Source organism: Saimiri boliviensis, chromosome 2 (genome assembly GCF_048565385.1).
Source record: "Saimiri boliviensis isolate mSaiBol1 chromosome 2, mSaiBol1.pri, whole genome shotgun sequence".
NCBI classification, from domain to species: domain Eukaryota; kingdom Metazoa; phylum Chordata; class Mammalia; order Primates; family Cebidae; genus Saimiri; species Saimiri boliviensis.
In genome coordinates, this window is record NC_133450.1 from 162,082,192 (window position 1) to 162,103,207 (window position 21,016).

The 21,016-nt window shown below is 36.5% G+C and overlaps 1 protein-coding gene across 42 annotated transcripts in view; it reads right to left on the reverse strand.

Moving 5' to 3' along the window:
- Positions 1-21,016, reverse strand: part of PTPRD (protein tyrosine phosphatase receptor type D) — a 2,307,989-nt gene that overhangs the window by 121,185 nt on the left and 2,165,788 nt on the right. For 26 of the 42 annotated variants that reach the window (XM_074394799.1, XM_074394793.1, XM_074394789.1 and 23 more), the window contains 3 exons: positions 20,013-20,173; positions 14,231-14,245; positions 9,647-9,759 (listed from right to left, as the gene is read on the reverse strand). In XM_074394799.1, coding sequence (XP_074250900.1) covers positions 9,647-9,759; positions 14,231-14,245; positions 20,013-20,173 — 289 coding nt within the window. The remainder of the gene's footprint in view (positions 1-9,646; positions 9,760-14,230; positions 14,246-20,012; positions 20,174-21,016) is intronic. The other 16 variants (XM_074394802.1, XM_074394810.1, XM_074394814.1 and 13 more) reach the window with 5 other exon arrangements.

The window sequence follows — 21,016 nt, forward strand, 5'->3', positions numbered from 1 at the left end:
GTACTATTTTTAGAATACCATTTGTGACCTTCTAAATAAAGCGGAGGCAAAGTCTCCACGGATGGAAGGGGCCAGGTTGTTAAGATAAATGACTGAAGATGGCTAAGTATTACATAGTCAACACTTTCACACGCACACAAAATTTGCTCATTCCCATTTCCTCATAGTGAGCAGGTTTCCAGAGCTGGCTTTTGCTTCTCTAAACAGAGACTCCAGAAAGAACAATAATTCTTTACTATGTGAAAAATAGCTATAAGCATGACATAAAAGGTAACTAACGCTCAGTCTCAATGTCAGTCATCTTTAGGGCTGGTGTGCGTGTGGGGGACTTCTGAAAAGGGTTTTATTGAGGGTTTTATTCTGAAAAGGGTTTCTTGAGCTCCAGGACTTGCTCTGCCAAGTGGAAATGCAGCGCCAATCAGATCAGACTTTTTAGGTTTTCAATAGCAACTAAAAATCCAGATTATCATGTGATATTTCCTCAGTTTTTAATGTTGACTCAAAATTTTGTTAAAATTTAGTCAGTGTCAAAAGATAAGCACTTTGCAAACCACATTTGACGAAATAGATTATGGCCTCTGTTTTAAAAGACCAAAACCCTCTTTCGTACATTTGTGTGTGTGTGTGTGTGTGTGTGTGTGTGTGTGTGTGTTTGTGTGTGTGCGCGCGCGTGTGTATTAGAATCAAGGATTGTTGTGAATGACAGATTGCATGCTTGTATCCACAAGGCAATGGACTAGATACTGAGCTTTGTGCTGGGGATGTAAAAGTGTGTTTCTTGTACAGTTCAACCTATGGGTTCGTCTACCTCCCCGTCTTCCTAATCTGATCCCCCAATAATTCTACCGATCAGAAAAATGAAGCCCAGAGTAGTTAAAGACTTTGATCAAGGTCATCATTACCAGCAAAACTGCAGCGACATGAGGAATTTGATCCCATACCTTGCCCACTCTCATTTAGTACATTTCTCATTACGCCATGCTGTCTCTCAAATCATTTAACACCCCTGGATAAGTGGTGACAAGTACATAAAGCTGCGCCTTTATGACTGTTTAGGCTCTCTATACAGCAAGATAGAGATCATAAACCATCCTTGGTTTGAGAAAAAGTGTCAGTATAGTGGCTTCACCTAGGGTATCTGTTTCAATGGTGGAGAACAGGAAAAGAGGATGCAAAAATGTATCTGTATTTTCCAGTTACTTCTCGCCAAAATATCTTTCCATGAAAACATATAAACTAAAGGTATTAATTTAAAATGTTTAAAACTGAAATTCTATTTGGTAGAATGTTTTTTTAGAAACTAATTTATGGTATTTTTGCTTTTCAAATGCCCTACTCTGTTTTATTAAGTCAGTAAGGCTACTGAATGCTTTAAATGAATTTATTTTCCATAGAAAAATATTTATTAAACATTTGCTCTGTTTTCGTATTTTTAAACCTTGTGCTGAATGCAGTAGGCACTACAGAACTATTCTGCTAAGCAGAATTTTTTAAGTCATTAATAATGGTGGTACATCTTTTAGACGATTTTTTTCTGTCACTGTATATGTGTGTCTGTAATGACTCAGTAACAAGTCTCTTCATGATTTCCTTACTGACAAACTGTGATAAAGGCTGGAGAACACTTTGTGCTAATGGACCAAGGATAAGCTCATTTTTTCATCAAATCAATTATCACAGTCCTAACAGTAGACTTCTACTGAATTAACAGTCAGAAAGAGAAAATTAGTTCATTAAATATTTACCAGGTTTTAATGTAATTTATGCACTATTTAGAACTCCCTGAATGAAATACAAATACTCTGCTATATCTATTATTTGTATCACAAACTAATAATAAATTAAAGATAAAGAGAACATAGATTTGTAAGTTTCCTGATATGACAATAATGACAATTAGATTTAATTTATGACTGGGGAATCATCATTAAATGAAAGAGTCTCCAAAACTGGTTTATAGGTTAGCATTGAATGGCATAATTAAAATTCAAAATTTGTACTTGTTTACAGGAGTTTCAGTCCAGCCTGGGCAACAAAGGAAGACCCCGTTTCTGCAAAACCAAAATTGTTTTAAATGAGCCAGGCATGATATCAAGCGCCTGTGGTCTCAGCTACTTGGGAGGTTGAGGTTGGAGGACTGCTTGAATCTGGAAGGTTGAGGCTACAGTGAGCTATGACTGTGCCACTCCACTCAAGCCTGGACAACAGAGCAAGATCCTGTCTCAAAACGTTTAGAAAATTTCTTTGTAAAATTCAGTTCTAATGTAGACTTTCTCAAAATACAGAATTTGGACAAACTATGTTCCTTTATATCAGAAGTTTGGCACTTAGATTTAATGAATCATCATTTTCAGAATATAAAGCAGAAAGAACACATCTGGTATTCTTAATCTAGTTCATATGCCTAAATCCTTTACTGTATAAAATGAAATATGAATATATGAAGAAAGTCTATATAACAATGGATCTTGTTAGCACGGATCTAATTAATAGTATTAATACATCAGAAGAGATAGCTCGAGAGCTTTTTGAAGCCCATTCAGTTGCTGAGCAGACATTCCTGCTGCTGATATCATTATTTCTGATCCGTTAACCTTTTATGAGTTTGTTTTTATTTTTCACAGCCCATCAATCACCTACCATCCATGTATGCTTTAGGGCAAAACCTATTAAGGTCATCCAAGGAATGAAAACGAGGTCTTTATGTTGTAACATCTGATCATCAAGTTTTAAATCTCTTTTCCTAAAAGGTGCGAGCAAAAACACTATAGTTTTGGGTTTGTTTGCAGGTATTTTGGGGCCAGAAAGGAGATATGAACAGGGACAGTAGATAATTTAATATTGAATATCCAGGCACAAGAAAAGGTAATGTACCACCAATGCTATCAGTAGCATCTTCTCTTACAACTTTCTTTGTACTGAAAACTAAGTGGATTTCTCTAAGATCCTCAACCTCTAAATTTTCTTTGCGGGGAAAAAGAAGACAAATGAACACATGTTACTAGTTTGTTTGGTTTTCTTATATATCATCTTTTTTTTTTAATAATATTGCATTTATCTTCATCATTTTGTCCAATTCTACAGGCCACAGGTCAGAGGTGTCAAACTGTCAGTAAAGGATTTTTACAGCATTTCAAAAAGTCTGTAATTGGGTCTCTCTATCAAAATGGTAAATGTGTCTACCCTAGGACACTGCTCTCCTATTTCCAGGTGTCTAACATGCAGAAATAGCAATGATGGTGTCAAAATATATGGGCTCATTAATGCTCATTACAGTATTATTTGTAATAGCAAAACATGAGATATAACTTAGCCTCCATTAATAGGGAATGAGTTAATACATTTTGATATATACAGTGCAGACTACCATCATTGTCATTAGCTATTAAAAAGAACATAAGACATAATACACTCACTTGCAAAAAGGTCTGTTTTTATGTAGTTAATTGTTAACAACAGCAAACTGTGTGTGTGTATAGATATATGACATATACATACACACACACCTACCTAGTTTATATCATTTAAAGAACTACACATACAAATTAAATCTAGAAAGATATACATGAAATTGCACATGGCAGATATTTCTGGAGACTAAATTGGAGTAAAAAATCTTTTAATTTTTACTTTAAGTACTTAAAAAAAATAAAGTGGTACAATGAAGAGTAATTTTTCTTCTCTAAAAGTGCTTTTCTTGGTCCCTTTCCCACCATAGGATGATAAAAATTTTCAAACACACAAAAAAATTAAAGAATAATATAACGAACACCGAAATAGTCACAATCTATATGCAATAATTGTTAACAAGCTTGTTTCCTATTTTCCAAAATTTTCCCAATAAATGTGTCGCTTTTGAAATTAAAAAGAAGATGCACTAGGAGGGAGAGACTAAAATAACTAAGAAATTGTTTAAAGAAGAAAAGAAAGCAAGCTTTCCTACAAATGAGGCTAATACAGTTCCTTTTTGTTTAATAAGCAGCACGTTTGTGAACCTATCCTAAGGCATTCTTAGTTACTGCTGTCTACAAAGATGTGTTGTGCTTAACAGAGGTTTCCTTTATTTATTTATTTATTTATTTTTTGAGACACAGTCTCACTCTATCACCTGGGCTGCAGTGCAGTGGTGTGATCTCAGCTCACTGCAACCTCTGCCTCCCAAGTTAAAGCAACTCTCCTGGCTCAGTCTCTGTAGCAACTGGGACCATATGCACTCACCCTAATGACCAGCTAACTTTTAGTATTTTAGTAGAGACTGGGTTTCACCATATTGGTCAGGTTGGTCTGAAACTCCTGACCTCAGGTGATCCACCCGCCTTGGCCTCTCAAAGTAAATGCATCTTTTATAATGAATATTTTCTTCCCTTCTTCCATATACCTTAAAGACTTGTAAAACTTGATCAGCAGTTAATAATTCTAGTAAATTCCTCTACTACACCACCTGTCTCTTTTAGTCATTTTGTCCACCTTATTTTATTACCTGTTAGAACCAATAAGTCAAACCTTAGCTAAATGATACCTTCCTAAATACTTAAGTCCCCATTTTAATTTGGTAGAGTTATTGGTAATATGACCGATGCTACTTAAATTGCCTGTTCCACCCTAATTCTGGCTGATCTTGTACACTAATAATCAGTGATTTATTGTTTTTAACCATTATCAGAAAAGATTAGGTAGTTCAAGTTGTTCCAAATATTGAACCTCAATAAGATAGACATTTACAATCATACAAGATACCTACAGTTTTAGGTGCCTGCTTTCCACTGTGAAAGCGTGAGCTTCCTCGACCTGTTCAGATGCTTACATACAGTGTAATGATGCAGGGTGCAGTGATTCACACCTGTAATCCCAGCACTTTGGGCGACCGAGGCAGGCGGATTGACATGATTTTCTTTTTCATTTTAAGGGATATTTTAATAATCAAAGTATATAAGCACCAAAAGTGATAACTGTTCCTATATATTTGTCCAGACCTACCATTTGAACCCATCATTTAAGTAATAGATTATTCCTAACAGTCTGCAGCATCCTGGGATCCCATCAGACTGTTCAGACTGTATACCCTGAATCTAGCCCTATTCCTAGAAAAAACACCATTTAGGGAAAACCAGAACATTTATTCAACAATTCCATAGTGTCTCTGATGCAGCAATGGGTTAAGTCACAATTATACTGAGCTCAACAAGACAAAAATAAAATAGTTTTAAAGAAGGGGCTGGGTTGGCGATTCCTTTCTCACTCATTTTAATGCTAAAAAGACCAAGAACTTCCTTGTCAGTAACATATTAGTGGACTTCAGCCCTGAACTATCTCTAGCTGCCAGCACCATCAGTGACCTCAGAATGAGAAGATACAACAACTTCTTAAGGTGCTCTGTACAAACCCAGGCCCAAGCTGCTTCTTTGGAAGGCTATCAGCAGTGTCACAGAGTGACTTGATTCTTGTCCGAAAGTTTGAAAATGATGCAGGGTGCAGTGATTCACACCTGTAATCCCAGCACTTTGGGCGACCGAGGCAGGCGGATCACCTGAGGTCGGGAGTTCAAGACCAGCCTGACCAACATGGAGAAACCTCACCTCTACTAAAAATACAAAATTAGCTGGACGTGGTGACGCATGCCTGTAATCCTAGCTACTCAGGAGGCTGAGGCAGGAGAATCCCTCGAACCTGAGAAGCAGAGGTTGCAGTAAGCCAAGATCGCACCATTGCACTCCAGCCTAGACAATAAGAGTGAAACACCATCTCAAAAAACAAAAGTTTGAAAATGTGCTGAAGTAATGTTCCTTCCCACACTCTCCTACCTCACGAGGATGATTATACTGAAAAAAAAAAAAAAAAAAAAAAAAAGCAGGTTTCTCTGTCCTCTCTTTGTGCTTTAGCTGAGCAACCGCGGATGGAACTATGTTTGTGGTGTATTGCATTTAAGGGTACAGTTCTTTGACGTACTTAGATTGTTGGAATGCTAAATTTATATGAAATCAGGAATGTCAGGCAAAATTAAAGAAAAAAGATCTGACTCCTTAAATCTATATTCTCCAAAAGAATAAATAACTTAGAATTTAAATGAATCTTTCATTCACAAGATGATTTTTTGAGAAAGTAGAATTTATAGAACCACTGAACTAAGCAATGTGCTTTCTTTACCTTCTGAAAGGCCTACTGAATTTCAAATGGTAATGTTCGCTTGCCATTTTGTCATTCATAACAGACCCATCAGAAGTGGAAGTCAATTTGGCTTTGGGAACAAATTCTGTACTAGATACTGGTTATATAAATCATAGGCATCTCATTTCATTGAAAGACATTTTCTGAACATAAGATGGGGATTATTAACTCTCTACTTATGTATATTATTAATATTCTCAAGAGTTACAGTATTTGGGGATAAGCAATTATGCATTTATAGTAGATATCATATATAAAAAGCCACATTCCGACAGTGAAATGTAAATAATTTAAAAATCTAAAATTTAAGTAGCATCATAGCACCTGTTATGCAACACCTAATAAAGGGTTACTTTATTTCATTATCCAAGAAAACCCTTGACTCTTCATGAAAAAGAAGAGAAGAAAGTGCACAAAAGGATTATTGGGTTAACAAGCCCACATTTTGCTCTCATCCTATTGGCAAGTAATTAAGGTAATTCACAGCCACTGGCTAAAATTCATACAGGCTGAAGCAAAAGGGTCACATCTCTATGAATTTCACATTAACAGCTGAGTCTACTTCCTTTGTAAAACGGTAAAAATGTTTCCAGACAGCAGGCCACAACATAGAGCTTGGGTGGCAAATAAATAATTTCAACAAATCAAGCTTAAGTGGATTGCTTACCTGAGCCAAAGGGCATAACGTATTGCTTCCTGAGTGAACAGATGTGCTAGAACCTTAGGACAATTTCTCCTTTTCTAGTCTCCTTCTCTATTACATCTCCTCTCTTATCTCATTTTGTCCACTGTATTCCCTTACCCATTTGAGGTGATAAGTCTAACTTTAGTTAAGCGACACTTTCCTTTACACTCAGGTCTCCATTTTAATTTTGTAAAGTCATTGGCGATAAAAGACATGTTACAATTGTAACATTCATTCTTATTTCTGGTATCTTATATAAAATTTAATAGATTATCTCTATAAATGGATATAATATCCCCAATTACCCTGGGAAAATTAAATTGCTAATAGAATTCTTGAGTTTGGCCATATTTGCAAAATTACACCTGAAAGTGAGAAGTACTTGCAGACAGAGGTCTCCTGGTTGAAGACATTCCTATTCTCTTACCTGCAGTCACTAGCACCTGCTAATCATTCTCTCTGCACAGACAGCTCTCTTCTTTTGGGGAAAGCTTTGCCTTTCTGCTCAACCTTACACTCTCTTTTTGCCTCTGGTGGAAGACCAAGGTTGGTTCCAGCTCAAATGGCATTTTATGTCAAAAACAGAGGAAGGAGGGGCAGTGCAGAGGTAGCAGCAAGGTACTGAGAAATCTGATCCTTTTTTCTTTCTTTTTCTTTTTTTCTTTGAGACAGAGTCCCACTCTGTCACCAGGCTGGAGTGCAGTGGTCCGATCTTGGCTCACTGCAACCTCCGCCTCTGGGTTCAAGTGACTCCCCATCACAAACTCCTGAGTAGCTGGGACTATAGACATGCAGCAACATGCCGAGCTAGTATTTTTTTTTTTTTTGTATTTTAGTAGAGATGGGGTTTCACCATGTTGGCAAGATGGTCTCAATCTCCTGACCTCATGATTCACCTGCCTTAGCCTCCCAAAGTGTAAGGATTACAGGGGTGAGCCATAGTGCTCAGCCTGATCGTTTTTTTCTATTTCCACAATGTGTTGCTCTTTTAAAGGGTGAAGAGGTAAGATATGCAAGGAATCATGTAGCAGATCATTTCTTCAGCTTTTGGGTCCTCTATACATTAAGTATGCTGAATTGAAAGGAATATAAATTCCTGGGTCCATTATTAAGAAGGTACCTGTAGGCCAGGAGTGGTGGTTAATGCCTGAAATCCCAGCACTTTGGGAGGCCGAGGCAGGTGAATTGCTGGAGCCAAGGAGTTGGAGACCAGCTTGGGCAACAGGGCCAAACTCCATCTCCACAAAAAATACAGTAAGTTGGCTGGGTGTGGTGATACCCCAGTAGTCCTAGCTATCTGGTAAGCTGTGGTGGGAGGATCACCTGATCCTAGGAGGCTGAGGCTGCAGTGAGCCGTGATTGTGCTACTGCACGCCCGCCTGGGTAAGCAAGTAAGGCCCTGTCTCAAAAAATCAATCAATCAAACAACCAAAAACAAAAAGAAGTTGCCTGTCGGATCAAGTGTCACTATCCTTCTATTTCAAAAAGCACAAAACCAATAAAATTTACTACAGTAACTTAAATCATATCAATTTGCCTTAATAAAGTGCCGAGGAAGCGACTCAATGTGACGCATCTAGGGGACTACAGGCATCTTGGAAGACGACCCAGGCTTGTTCCATCATCATGCACAAGGTCCCGGTGCAGGATGAAGGAATTTTTTTAAAGTCTAACCTCATATGAGTTGGAATTTTTTTTTAAATCAAAATTATGATAATTCTACAGCCACATTGATAATGCTAAACATTTCTTTCAGTGGAAGAGTTACTAGTTACTATGATACATCTACATGTAAAAGAGAAAATATGTTGAACATAATAAACCATCTTCAAAATAATTCACTGTGAAATGTGTAGTGTCATCTATCTCCAGTGTATCATATTGTGAATCAGAACATCCATATGACGTAAAGAAACTTGTCGACAGTTTGTGGGGCAACATTACAATCACATTTTAATTCCAAAGACTTCTTAGATTAGCTCTTCACTTTGTTCATGATCATAACATATTAAGATAGGGTCACTCGGTTTTAAATTTTCAGCTCCCTCTGCCATTCACAATTTGCCATTCATTTGGTATAAACACGCTTTAGTTGAAAGAAAGCAAAATAGATCTAGGCCTGAATAAACAATATTGTACAGAAGGCCCCTCAGCAGGAATAGCAGTATTCCTCTGTTGAAGCACTTAATGTTCTTTTTTTAAGAAACAAGTCTATTTTTCGTTATCCTCAGTCACTTTATGTTTCTCTCTAGTAAGAAGTCTGAAGCGGTCAGTGAAATTTAGTATAAGTAATATTTAAAAATATTTACCTCATTTTCTCCCTCCTTCCCTCCCTTTCTTCCTTCCTCTTTCAGAGTACCATAAACACAAACAAAAATATAGAACACATCTCTGCTTTTCCAATGGGATGAAAGATGTGTACAGTCATCCATCCATTTACTCATTCATTCACTTGCTAAGATGAGAAAAGCAATTCTTTCCAGATTGGTGTTATTGGAAATAATAAAAGCAATAATCAGACCCATGAACATGGTAGACATTATCATAAAGACTACAGTTCTCCCCAAATTTGAAGGAGAGCTGCATTTCCTTTTCTTCCTCCTCCCCCCACTTCAGGTTTGCATAAAGATCTTAATTTCCTTTCAGACTTGCTTGGGTGAGTCTCCACAATATAAAATAAAAGAGCAGAATGAACAAAACGGTTCAAAATAAAGTGATATATTCAACTCTTAATATCAATTGAGCTGCAAAACTTTCGGTAAAAACTGTTTGGATAAGACGTGTGGCGCTTCTTACCCGGTGTTTGAAAGTTAAGGCGTCTCAGTTCTACAGGGTCTGTTGGGTGGTGTGAAGGGATTTCCTTACTGTTCGGAATGCTGCTCTTTCTAGAGTCAGACTCTGCCCTCTTCCTACAGGGAGAAAATACAAATTTAAGAGGAAAACAAAAATCAGTTGAAACAGATAAAAAAGCAGAGAGTTGCACCTGCCCTCCCCGCCACCTCCCAAGTTTTCCGCTTTACGGCTTTTTAACCCAGCTGGCTTGTGACCAAGTTCGGGTTGCTTTTCCTCTCTTGGCCTACGGTGTTCTCTCAGGTCTAACATTTTTGTTTAGGTGGATGATCTCGAAGTCTTCCTCCAACTCTAGGATTAAATAATTCAGCAACTCTGCCTTTAGGTTTCAAGGGGATCTTGGTGAGATATGCTTGGACCCTTATTGAGCAATTCTCTCCTATCTTCTAGTTCTATTTGTGAGGAACAGGATAGGATACCCCTAAGTCACCAATACTGAGACTGTTGTTGGCTTTAAGCTGAACAGCTAAATCTGTCCCCCTTGGCTCTTTCTAAGTCTATATAAGTGGTGATTACACAGTGGAGATGCCTTAGATTTTCCCATTAAGGCAGGTAAATACAAGTGCATTTTTAAGATGCCAAGTTATCCTAATACCTAGGAGAATCAGGATTAGGTAAAACAAACCTCCTCTTTTTCTTTCAAATGTGAAGGAAAAAAACAGTCTTAGCTGTTAACAATGTTATGCTAACTGTGATTAATATTTTGTCAATGAAAGGTTCACAGAAAGATTAGAGAAAAAGTAATTTCACCTGGTGGGTAGATCAACTTTCCTGATAACCATTCAAGGTACCATTGACAGTGCCTTGTTATAAATGTGATTCTTCACACAATATATTTCATCATCTTTGTTTTAAAAGCTATCTACTAGCGTTATTAGATATCCCCATTTAAGCTCTCCTTATGTAATTTTAACAAATTTCTATGCAGGAAATGTCAGATTGATCTGTACATAAGATTTCTTTATCCATTAAAAAATTAATCACAGAGTCATAACTATCTTCTTCCAGCTTGAATTAGATTAAAAACCCATTTAATCAATGGAAACCATTTTAAAACAGTGGTTTTTTTTGTTTGTTTGTTTGTTTTTGTTTTTTTCCAAATACTGATGCCTACAATCTCTATGCTAGAGTCACAATCCTAGTATCTAACCCCTGCTCAAAGCAAAGGCATTTTTATTTGGGGGGAAAGGTGCTGCACAGTGTTTAGGAACTTTGCTTTTCTCTGTTCGATGTGACTGTGGTACAGCTCATTAGCTTAGCTGTGGCAATGGGCTCTCATTCAAGGCCACCCAGATCGTTCTATGGTTAGCCAGAGGGCTTCTGTTAAATAGCCTTTCCTTCCATTTCCGCTCATCTGTATAAAATAAAACTAACCAGGGGATAAAGAGAAGACTGATACCAATGGGAAATGCACATGATTTGCTCAAGTACGAAGCCTTCAGGAAGACATCCCTGATGGAATACAGTTTCGTGGGTAAGTCCTATTAGACATGTTGCTTTCTCAGTAGTTTGGATTAACCTGTCTCAGGATTTCTCTTTCTACCTAAAAGTGTCAGATACAGCCTTGGGACAAAATGTGCTGTGAAGCCATTCCACCAAGCAGAGGTGAGCAGTATTCTGAGGCCTGCCAAGGTACTGGCAGCTCCAGTTCTATGGAGTAGAAAAGAAGAAGCAAAGAAAAAGAAGAGATGAAGGGCTGGTGAAAAAGATATGAGGAGGAAGAAAAAGACAGGCTCAGAAGACCACGTGAAAGGAGGACATGATGACCAGTTTCAGAGGAAGCACTGTCACTGTGTCTATGCTGTGGGTCTTGGCCTCACCACACTAAGAGATTCCTCTTACCACTGAAGACGCAAAAATCAAAATAGGTTAATGAAATGTCACTGGGTACAGCTAGCCCGTTAATGCCACGTGATACATATGGCTAGTCTTCTCACTACAAATAATACCAACAGACCGTCTCATGTTTTGACATTTTGCATAAGTTGGCACACATGCATTTCTTTACTAACGTGCCAGGCCCAATAACTAAAATTTAGATCTTTCTCCCTTCCCAACATGGCTCTGCCTTTCTTGCAAGATTATGGAGCCCAGAATTAGGAATATCTATCCGGGCAAGGAAACTGCTTGACTTTTACAGGTATTGTAGTGTAACCTCCTTATCTTCTTTTTCCCCTTGGCTGGGGAGAGTGATACTGAGCTGGAAGGACAGAAAAGTCTCTAAAGGAATTCAGCCAATTTCTCTGGTACCAGCAAAGTTAGAAATTACATCTTTTCGCAAAGATGTGAGTCTCAGAAAACTCAAGACATGGGACAAAATTACAAGTCACAACTGTAATGAACAGAGAGGTGTACTGACATTTAATAACTAACTTCTCTTTCACTGTATATTTAAATGAAATTCTTTCCAAGCTCTCACACTCTTGAAATCCTAGCCAAATAGAAAAGCAGCTGCTTAAATGTTTTTTGCTTAGTTTTGTTTCTATGATCACAACATGGATAATTCTGGCTGTCCACATTCTTATCACGTTATTTTTAAACACTTATTATGTGATGTTCTAGAACGTTTGTTTCCTAACACAGAAATAATTTTTAGGAAAGATGTGGAAGATCAGAGTTTGCCCATCATTGGTAATAATACTAAAGAGTTTTAAAAAGTCGTCATAAAATGTTAAAAGACATATAATGGTCTAAATTAGGCTCAGCATGAATGTAAGTAGTAACATTTTTCCTGATTAATTTCAGAGGTCCCATCCTTCTCATTTTCAATTTGAAAAATGGAAAGAATAATGACTAGAAACAGATTCTAAGTTTGGCCTTGCTACACTGTATTTTTTTCTATTAAGATGACAAAATGTTAGTGCAAATTTATCTCTTGCAGTGAGAGGTATCTATTACATGCAGGAGTTTTGTAGGTGAAAAGGAAAGGGAAGATCACTTGACAGTTTGGATCTGTCAGAAACTGCTAACACTATCAAAGCAGGTGGTTGTTTGGGATGCGGGTGATACACAACACAAACGCTGCTCTGGTCAAGGTGCATTTTGCTTTCACCAGGCTCTCATTTCACAGGGGAATAAAACACAAAGGAAAGTTGAGTAAAAGATCAAACTTATGGTCTTGAAACAAAGATACACAGAAATGTGAGCACACCCTTTCAGAAGAGAGATATACTTATTAAATATCTATACTATGAATATTCAAGTAAATCAATCCAAATACTTCCATGTTTCTGATAACATTAAGAATGTAATTCCAACTCTGCCACTACTGGTATGTGCCAACTACAAATTTTCTTTTCTGTTTCTTTGTATATAAAATAGAGGGAGATTAGAAGATGATGTCTAAGTCTTGGCTCAACTCTCTCATTTTAATAGAAAAAGCAAGCATTGATTAAATTATAAAATGTGAAAAGTGTCATAATGAAAGGTAGATATCTGAGTATTTTAAGTGTGTTTAAAAGGTTTTGTCTTTTGGCTAAAAAAAAAAAAAAAACTATTTTGCAGGTGTTTTTGCTGACTAAATGGACACTAGAGATGTCCATATAAAAAAGACAACCTCACAGAGGTTTAAAGATTTTTATCATTCAACCTGAGGCTTGCTGAGCAATGTAAAGTGATTTTAGTGTAAATAATGCAGCAATGGTTCTCAAATTTACTATGCATCAGGATTACCTGGGAAGACTTGTTAAAGTACAGCCTGCTGGGCCAATGCCTAGAGTCTCTGATTCAGTAGGTCTGAGGTGGGGCCCAAGAACGTATATTTCTATTAAGTTCCCTGGTGATGCTGATGCTACGGCTGCTGGTCCAGAGACCATCATTGGAAACCACTGGAATATGACAATGGGAGAAAGGTAGGTAATCTCTCAGATTTTTTTTGTAGTTTAATTTTAATCAGGAATTTATATATCTGTTACAGGCATATTTATAGTAAGTGTATATGAATATATAGATATGAGTTCGAAAGCTAGAAGGTTAGTATGGATTAATCATTCAATAATGACATAGTGTATGTTAACTATGATTATTGCTGTTATTATTCAAGACTGGAAGACATGGATAATAATTTTGAATTAGGGAAGAGTTCTCAGGAAGGCACTATCATCAATATTTGCAGGGTGTGAAAATGCTAATATCATCAGGGGATCTGTAATCAAACTTGAAAACTACTCTTTGGTGAAAACAAGACAAAACAAAACAGCTTATGAGACACCTCACATTTCTGCTCTGTAGACACATGACACACACAAATGCCCATTTTAATCTTGACCACAAACAAAACGCAGATATTGGTTTGTGTATTGTCTTTTAAATTTCACCTTTAATCTGTTTTTCATGTAAACAAAACATTTACTTTCCCCAGAATCACTGAAATGAAGTTACTGTATATATGTAGGCTTTGCCCATCTTCCACGGGCCAGGTATCATCTTTTGTATGCAGCCCCGCCCTCCCCTCTTCAGCAACTCCAATGTCTAACAGTTTCTTAGGTTTTTCTTACTGAGCATGAAAGGGGTTTGGTCTCTATTCCTCACCTGTCAGGTTTACTGCTCCATTTTAATGCAGCAAAAAAGGAAAAAGAAAGGCTAAATGTTAGTTGGTCAATGGTAACAAGGATAACCATGACAACCAAGATTTAAGAAACAGTGTTCACAAGCAAGGACACACAACTGACATACATTCGGAAGCGACAGTGAATCAAAGTAATTCTAGACCTCTGATTATGAAATAAACAGAGGACATGAAGTTACATCACTGAATACATAGTGAGTGTGTGTGTGTGTGTGTGTGTGTCAATGCCACATGCACTTTTATCCATCACCTACAAAATACTGCCACAATTAATAATATCCCAGGAAGTATTTGATAGTAGAGAGATAATTTGATTTTTTAAATACATGCTGTGTGAAAACTACTAACGGACTTAATGGGAATACAGCATCATTCCATAAAAGAAATTCATTCATTTAAAATAAAAAGCCTTCAATTAAGAGGTATGTCATTCCTTTCATGCTATAAAATATCTGCCAATGGTATTGAACTATACAGAAATTTGCACAATCAAATAATACACGAAAAGGTGGTAAGGTGGCAGACATCATTTCTTCAAACACCTCTTGCCACATCTTTTCTCCAGCGAAGGATTAAGTACATCTTTAGTTTGAAAATGTAATACCCATCATTATAAATCTAAAGAGCATGGTCCATTTATATAGTTAGGCTAATCCAGAAAAACATTTTATTACCAGCCACTGACAGAACAGGTATTTTCCTAGTCTGTGCTGCTGTCTGAGAACACAACTAGTTCATACTCATAGATCCTTTCACCTGTGATAATATGCTGACTGTTTAAACAATCACATTACTTCTGCAGAGTATAACCTTTTCCTGAAAACAATTAATCGAAAAATCTTCACTTTGAGGCAAACTGCAAAGTTTTCAGTGAGTTCCTAATTGCAAAATAAAGGTACTAAGTTTTTCTTAATGCCAATGAAATCAACATACAAGTTGCTGGACTATCTGACACTGTTGAGATAATTCATCTCTTTTCAAAAATAAAAAATCCACATTTAAATTGTACAGACACACACATACAAAGTTAATGATGAAAATGATATCAAACACATTGGTTAATTCTTCATCTTAAAGTGATTCACTAAGTGTGCCAGGTGAAACAAAAATCCTACATAAATGTTTCCAACTTGCTCACTTTTTAAATCAATGACTTCATCAGGGAATCAGTTGTAGGAAAATCTATGTCTGAGGATGGAAAACTACCTATCGAATTATCAGTTTTGTGTATTAAAAGGATATTTATTTATATGAAAAAATGCATAGTTCTAGATAAAGGTTAGCTTCACCACACACACGGGTACATATGTGGTACATATCCAAGTTTGAAAGCTTTCACGACTGGTAAATTTATAGGCCAAGGATTTTATTACAACTTTTGCCAGCCAAAGTAAAGGTGGTAATAATGAGTGATGGAGTAAACAAGTGTGACATACTTTCCATGTATGTTAGGAATTGAGTTTGTCTCACACTCTTTGACTGGTATACATTTAATTATCTAACAAGTTGGGAGGCCAGGCACTCTACTAGGCACTGGGGCACAATAATGAATAAGACAGAGTCCTTGACCTGCAGTTTAGTGGAGGCAGAGTGCCAAGAAAAGGGGCATTGACAGTAATGCCGTAGGTTCTATAACAGACAAGGAGAAAGTACTTTAAGAGCCTAGGAAAGGTGATCTGAAGGCAGCCCGAACTACTAGACAGGTGAGGAGAGGAGAACGCAGGAGATGAGGCAGGCACCCAGAAAGCCTTGATAGTAGGCAGCATCCCAGCTTTCTTCCAAAGGATGAGTGAGTGATCCAAGCCAGAAGGAGTGGCAGGGGAGTGACATGAAAGGCATTTCTAACTCAGGGAGGGCCTACTCAGAAGCCAGAAAGCAGGGACCAGTGTGGTTGGGTGTGGCTGTATATTTCTTCATAGATTCTCAAAATATTCTGGACTGCATTTCTTTCTTTGATGGGGCTTTGGAACTATATGGAGGGTTGATATAAAAAGAGAAGACTAAAGGCACAAAGCCTGCAGAGAGCCAGTGCTGAAGCTGGAAAAAGCCGGAAAAACTGAAGTCTGTATTTTAGTCTCGTCTAGCTCATGGCCTGCACATCTTGGGATGGGTATGGAAAAACAGTGTGCATGCAGGCTAGACTATTGCCATTCAAGGACGTTAATTGTCTAAAATGTGCCTCAGACTTCTAGGACCTTTTGATCCACATCTTTGTTTCCACAGTATGTAATAAATACTTCTCATCCATCTTAAAACGCTTTTTCATAGAGGTAAGGTTAATAGCTTATTTTTAAATGTTTATTTTCTATATAAATACTTCTTGAACAGTTCTGGAATAAAGTCTGAAAAGCTTTACATATGTAACAGATATACAGAATAAGAATTTTCAATTGCTTTATGGATTTTTTTGGTTGGACTATATGGATGTGCAATTCCAATACTGTTACCTGGTGTTTAATGTTTTCACATCATACAACACTATAATTAAAAAGCCCTAATTATCTAGTCCACCCACTCACTTCATAAATCTAGGCTCACAGTGTTGGCAAGAATTTCCACCCCATGCAACCAGCTAGTCACAGAGCTGGGACTTGGACTCTGATTTCCTCAGTCCAGTATTTGTCCAAACCTTGCTACTATCTTGTCTCTGTAAGGTGTATTTAAGACACAGCCCATATCATGTTTTTAAAAAAATACCGTACATGAAAGTTTATACCATTAAATATATATCAAATATATTTTAATTTTATGATGGTTCAAAAAGTATTTTAGGGACCCTACAAAGCCCTGATACTTTTTGTTACTGATTATCAATGTATTATAGGTGTTCAGATTACTAGATTAAAAACAAAAGTTAAACGAACAGAATATCAGATCAAAAAGTGTGCCATTTCCACATGAATATATCTAATAAGAATAAGTCTGAAAGTTTCCTCAGACAGCTGGTTAAAACACACTTCTTTATATCGTAAAACTATCTGTAGCTACAGACCTATGGCTGATGCAAGCATCTCAGAAGCAGAGATAGATGATGAAGTGGATTATGACTATAATGTGAGTCAACAATGTTTTAATCTCATTTTCTTCTCAATGCATTATTTGCCTATGAGAAGTGAAATATTTAGACAATAGTAATACTAATGATACTTTCAATTCTAAGTCATTACCAATGACCTGTGTATAAACTGAAAGGCACCTAAAAAGAGGGAAGGGAGTATTTATTACATAATTAACTTTGCTCAGAATCCAAGCTATAAAAGACACTATTCATTGGGTACAGAAGATTTCCTTTTGAACTGCCTCATGATAATCAAGAAGGACATTGTTGGGCCTACTTGAATTTCAAGTCAGGAATGTTCTTTACTGCTGAAGCAAGCATTTCTATTTCAGAAACGCTTCATGGGCCTTCAGATGGTTAGCTAAATATACTTAGCATTCGAGGATGTATGCATTTCCCAACAATTGCATTAGACGATGCTTACATAGGCCCACACTAAAATGCTACTCTATTTTACCAGAGTCATAAAACCTTTAAATATCATACTCCTTTTTGCGGGAGTAGGAAAACTTATAAGTGGGTTCATTTTTTAAGCACATGCAGATGAAAAAAGAGAACAATTATCTTTTTAAAATTATTAGGGCTATAATCGTATTTCTTCACATTTACATAACTGATTCACAAATACCATATATATCTGTCACTTGGTATGACTTAATGATAGCTATGTATATCCAAATAAAACATAACTTAAAAAATAAGGCATTCATTTTTCCCATTTCAAATAATCACAAAATGTCAGGTGAAATGGCCTAGAAATACACCTGTCAACAAGCATTTGTTTTTTGACCTGACCCCCATAGTAAATGGGACCACCTAAATAAATATTTCCCAGAAAACAATTAGAATTATATTAGTGCTTTTTAGTATTGAAATCCCTTCTGGAAAAAAGTGCAGTGTACAGACAGCAAATGGCATCAGCTCCTTGGACTCAAACAGAATCTATGATTACTTTGTGGCAGGTTGTACCTTGTGCTTCCTGACCTTACCTCCTACATGGAGAGAGGTGATAAAATACAATGGGTTCCCTAAGATACATGACTATAGATAGAGATCGGAATGGGAAAATTCAAATCATTAACTGAAAGGAGATTTTGGCTTTCAATCACTTGCTTTTTCAGCTATTTTACAGCATTGATAATAGAATGATGGCAGTGTTCATGAAAAAAATGATAGATATTTCTTTCATTCTTTATACCTCTAAAATAGGATAGGCAATTTAATGGGTTACGGTTATGAACTTCTTTCATTTGTCCTTTATTTCCTCAACCCTCTCTCCATGCTGGAATGAAATAAAATAGAGCCTTTAAAGAACAAGTTTTTCAAAGGAGAAATGTGTTGAAGGATTTTTTTTTGTTTTTTTGTTTGTTTGTTTTTTAAGACTCATGAAAAGAGGTTATAGGGGAAAAAAGCTATTCCAGGGACAGAAGAAAAAGGGATTGAGGGTGAAAATCAATAATATAAACCCCCAAAAGGCAGCTAGATTGGTAGGAAAAAGAATGAATGAAAATGAGATTATCATATTAAGTAGATAAGCAAGAATTAAAATGAAGATAATCTTTTCAGATTTTGAAGGCCAAGGTTACAGGGACAGGGAGAGAGAAGGTATCTTGTAGTAGTGGGATGAGATCACCTTCATAGTAGCATTTCAAAACATAACACATCACAAGGAAAATGAGAACATAAAGTTTTATCAAAATACAATTTAGATTAGAAAAATAAATATCGATATAGAGGGAAGTAATTTTGAACTTAGTCATTTTAAATGTTTGAGAAAGTATATTATATGCTATTTTTATAAGTTCATATTCATATTATAATTATATTTTTAAGACAGAAAGAACTTATGGGAACAATTACTAATGTTCTCCATGTAACTGACTGGGCAGTGACCTTGGGAAAAAATCTTGTTAGAGATTAGATGTTAGAGGCAGAAACAGAATTGAGAAAGAGTGGCATATCAGAAAAACCTGGGTAGAAACTGATTACCTGCATCCTAATTGCAGTCAAAGGCACTACTCAAATCAATGCGTGGGCATAATAAGACTGAGGTTCCAGTTTTTTAAAAAGGAAAATGGTACCTTGGCATCCCTTCTTGGACACATACACAAATTCACCAGTGAAGATGTGGAATAAGGGTGAGAAGAAAATTGGGAGAGGATTCATTCTCCATCCCTCTCATTTTTTTCCTCTTCCTTAATCCTTAATTTTTATCTGCTTTTGCTAAATTTTGAGAAATAGGACTGGGAACTGTCTCAACACTTGTGCAAACTAGATTATGATATGTACACAAATTGTAAAATCACAACAGTGCTTGAAAAAATATGTTGAAATCAAGCAATTACTTAAAACACTCAAGTGAAAGCTTGCATGGAAGTATTTGCTTGTGAATGCACTAATGCCTCAACTGTTATGAAAAGTACTTATCTGCATAAAGCAGCTCAGAAGTTTGGAGGCCGGAATAGATGCATGTTGGACAACAGAAGTCTATACCAAACACTGAATAAGATTCTAAATCGTACAGTCGTTACATTTTGATCTTACTGTAAACGCTTTCCAAAAATAACTGAAATGGCACTGAAGTATTTCTACTAAAATCAACCACCTAAGGCCTGAAGAACAGTGATCAAGTCTTTAAAAATAAGACAGGCACCAAAACTTCAACAGAAATTACTGGGCAAACTTACCTTTTATAAAGAAGAATAGCAATGACAATGCAGATGATAAAGACCACTGCAAGGACCGGACCTACAACCCAGATCAAGCCTTCTTCTTCATCCGTGATTGGCTGTGGATCCAGATCCATTGACACCACGGGGTCAGAGTACGGGCTGGTTGCATACATCTTCTGAGGAAAAGGAGAGTCTATTTTAGTTATAAAATAATGGCTTTCTAGAGAGTACCTTTAACATGTGAAGAAGCAAAAAATCCAGGAAATCGTGGATTTCATGGCAACTGTGTGAAGCAATGTTAGCAAAATAGAGGCAAGGGGAAGGGAGAGGAGAAGAAAGAAAAGAAAGGAAGAGTTTTGTAATATAAATTTCCTATAGAGTAAAATATTTTTTAATAAAATCATTTTGATAGTACAAGTTACTTCATGGACACTTTTCATTGGGATCTATATATGGCATATTAAATGGTCCTATGAAGTGTAAAGTACCAGTAATTAACCAGTGGCAAAATGTTTAATGAACATTTACATTGTGCCAAAGTGTTAGGTGCTAAGTGAAAATCAAGAGACTATATTAGAGTTCCAGACCTCAAGGCATTATCATACAGTTAAGGAGACCAAAGTGCATATTTACAATGCAAAGTAAGTCAGTATGTAATTAAATATGAATGTCAGCAGTTGTTCATACTACTGTGCTTAGTGCTTGGTACTACTCACTATTTCTGCATTTTAGTTAGAAATTGGAGCCCAAACAATGAACAAAGTCTAAAAGTTCGAAAGCGACTTCCATAGTTCAAATGACAGGTGCAAGATGTATAGAACTGACCATATACACAGCTTCGTAAAACAGAATTTCTAGCACTTAGAAGAATTTAGCAGTCCTCATTGTATTATAGTTATTGCTCAGAGACTGGTATGTTTGTTCCCAATAGACAACTGATAATATACTTTTTAAATATACAGTTACTTGGAGAAGAAACGGACTAAATATCTATGATTTTTATTTCTGTGAAATCCCTT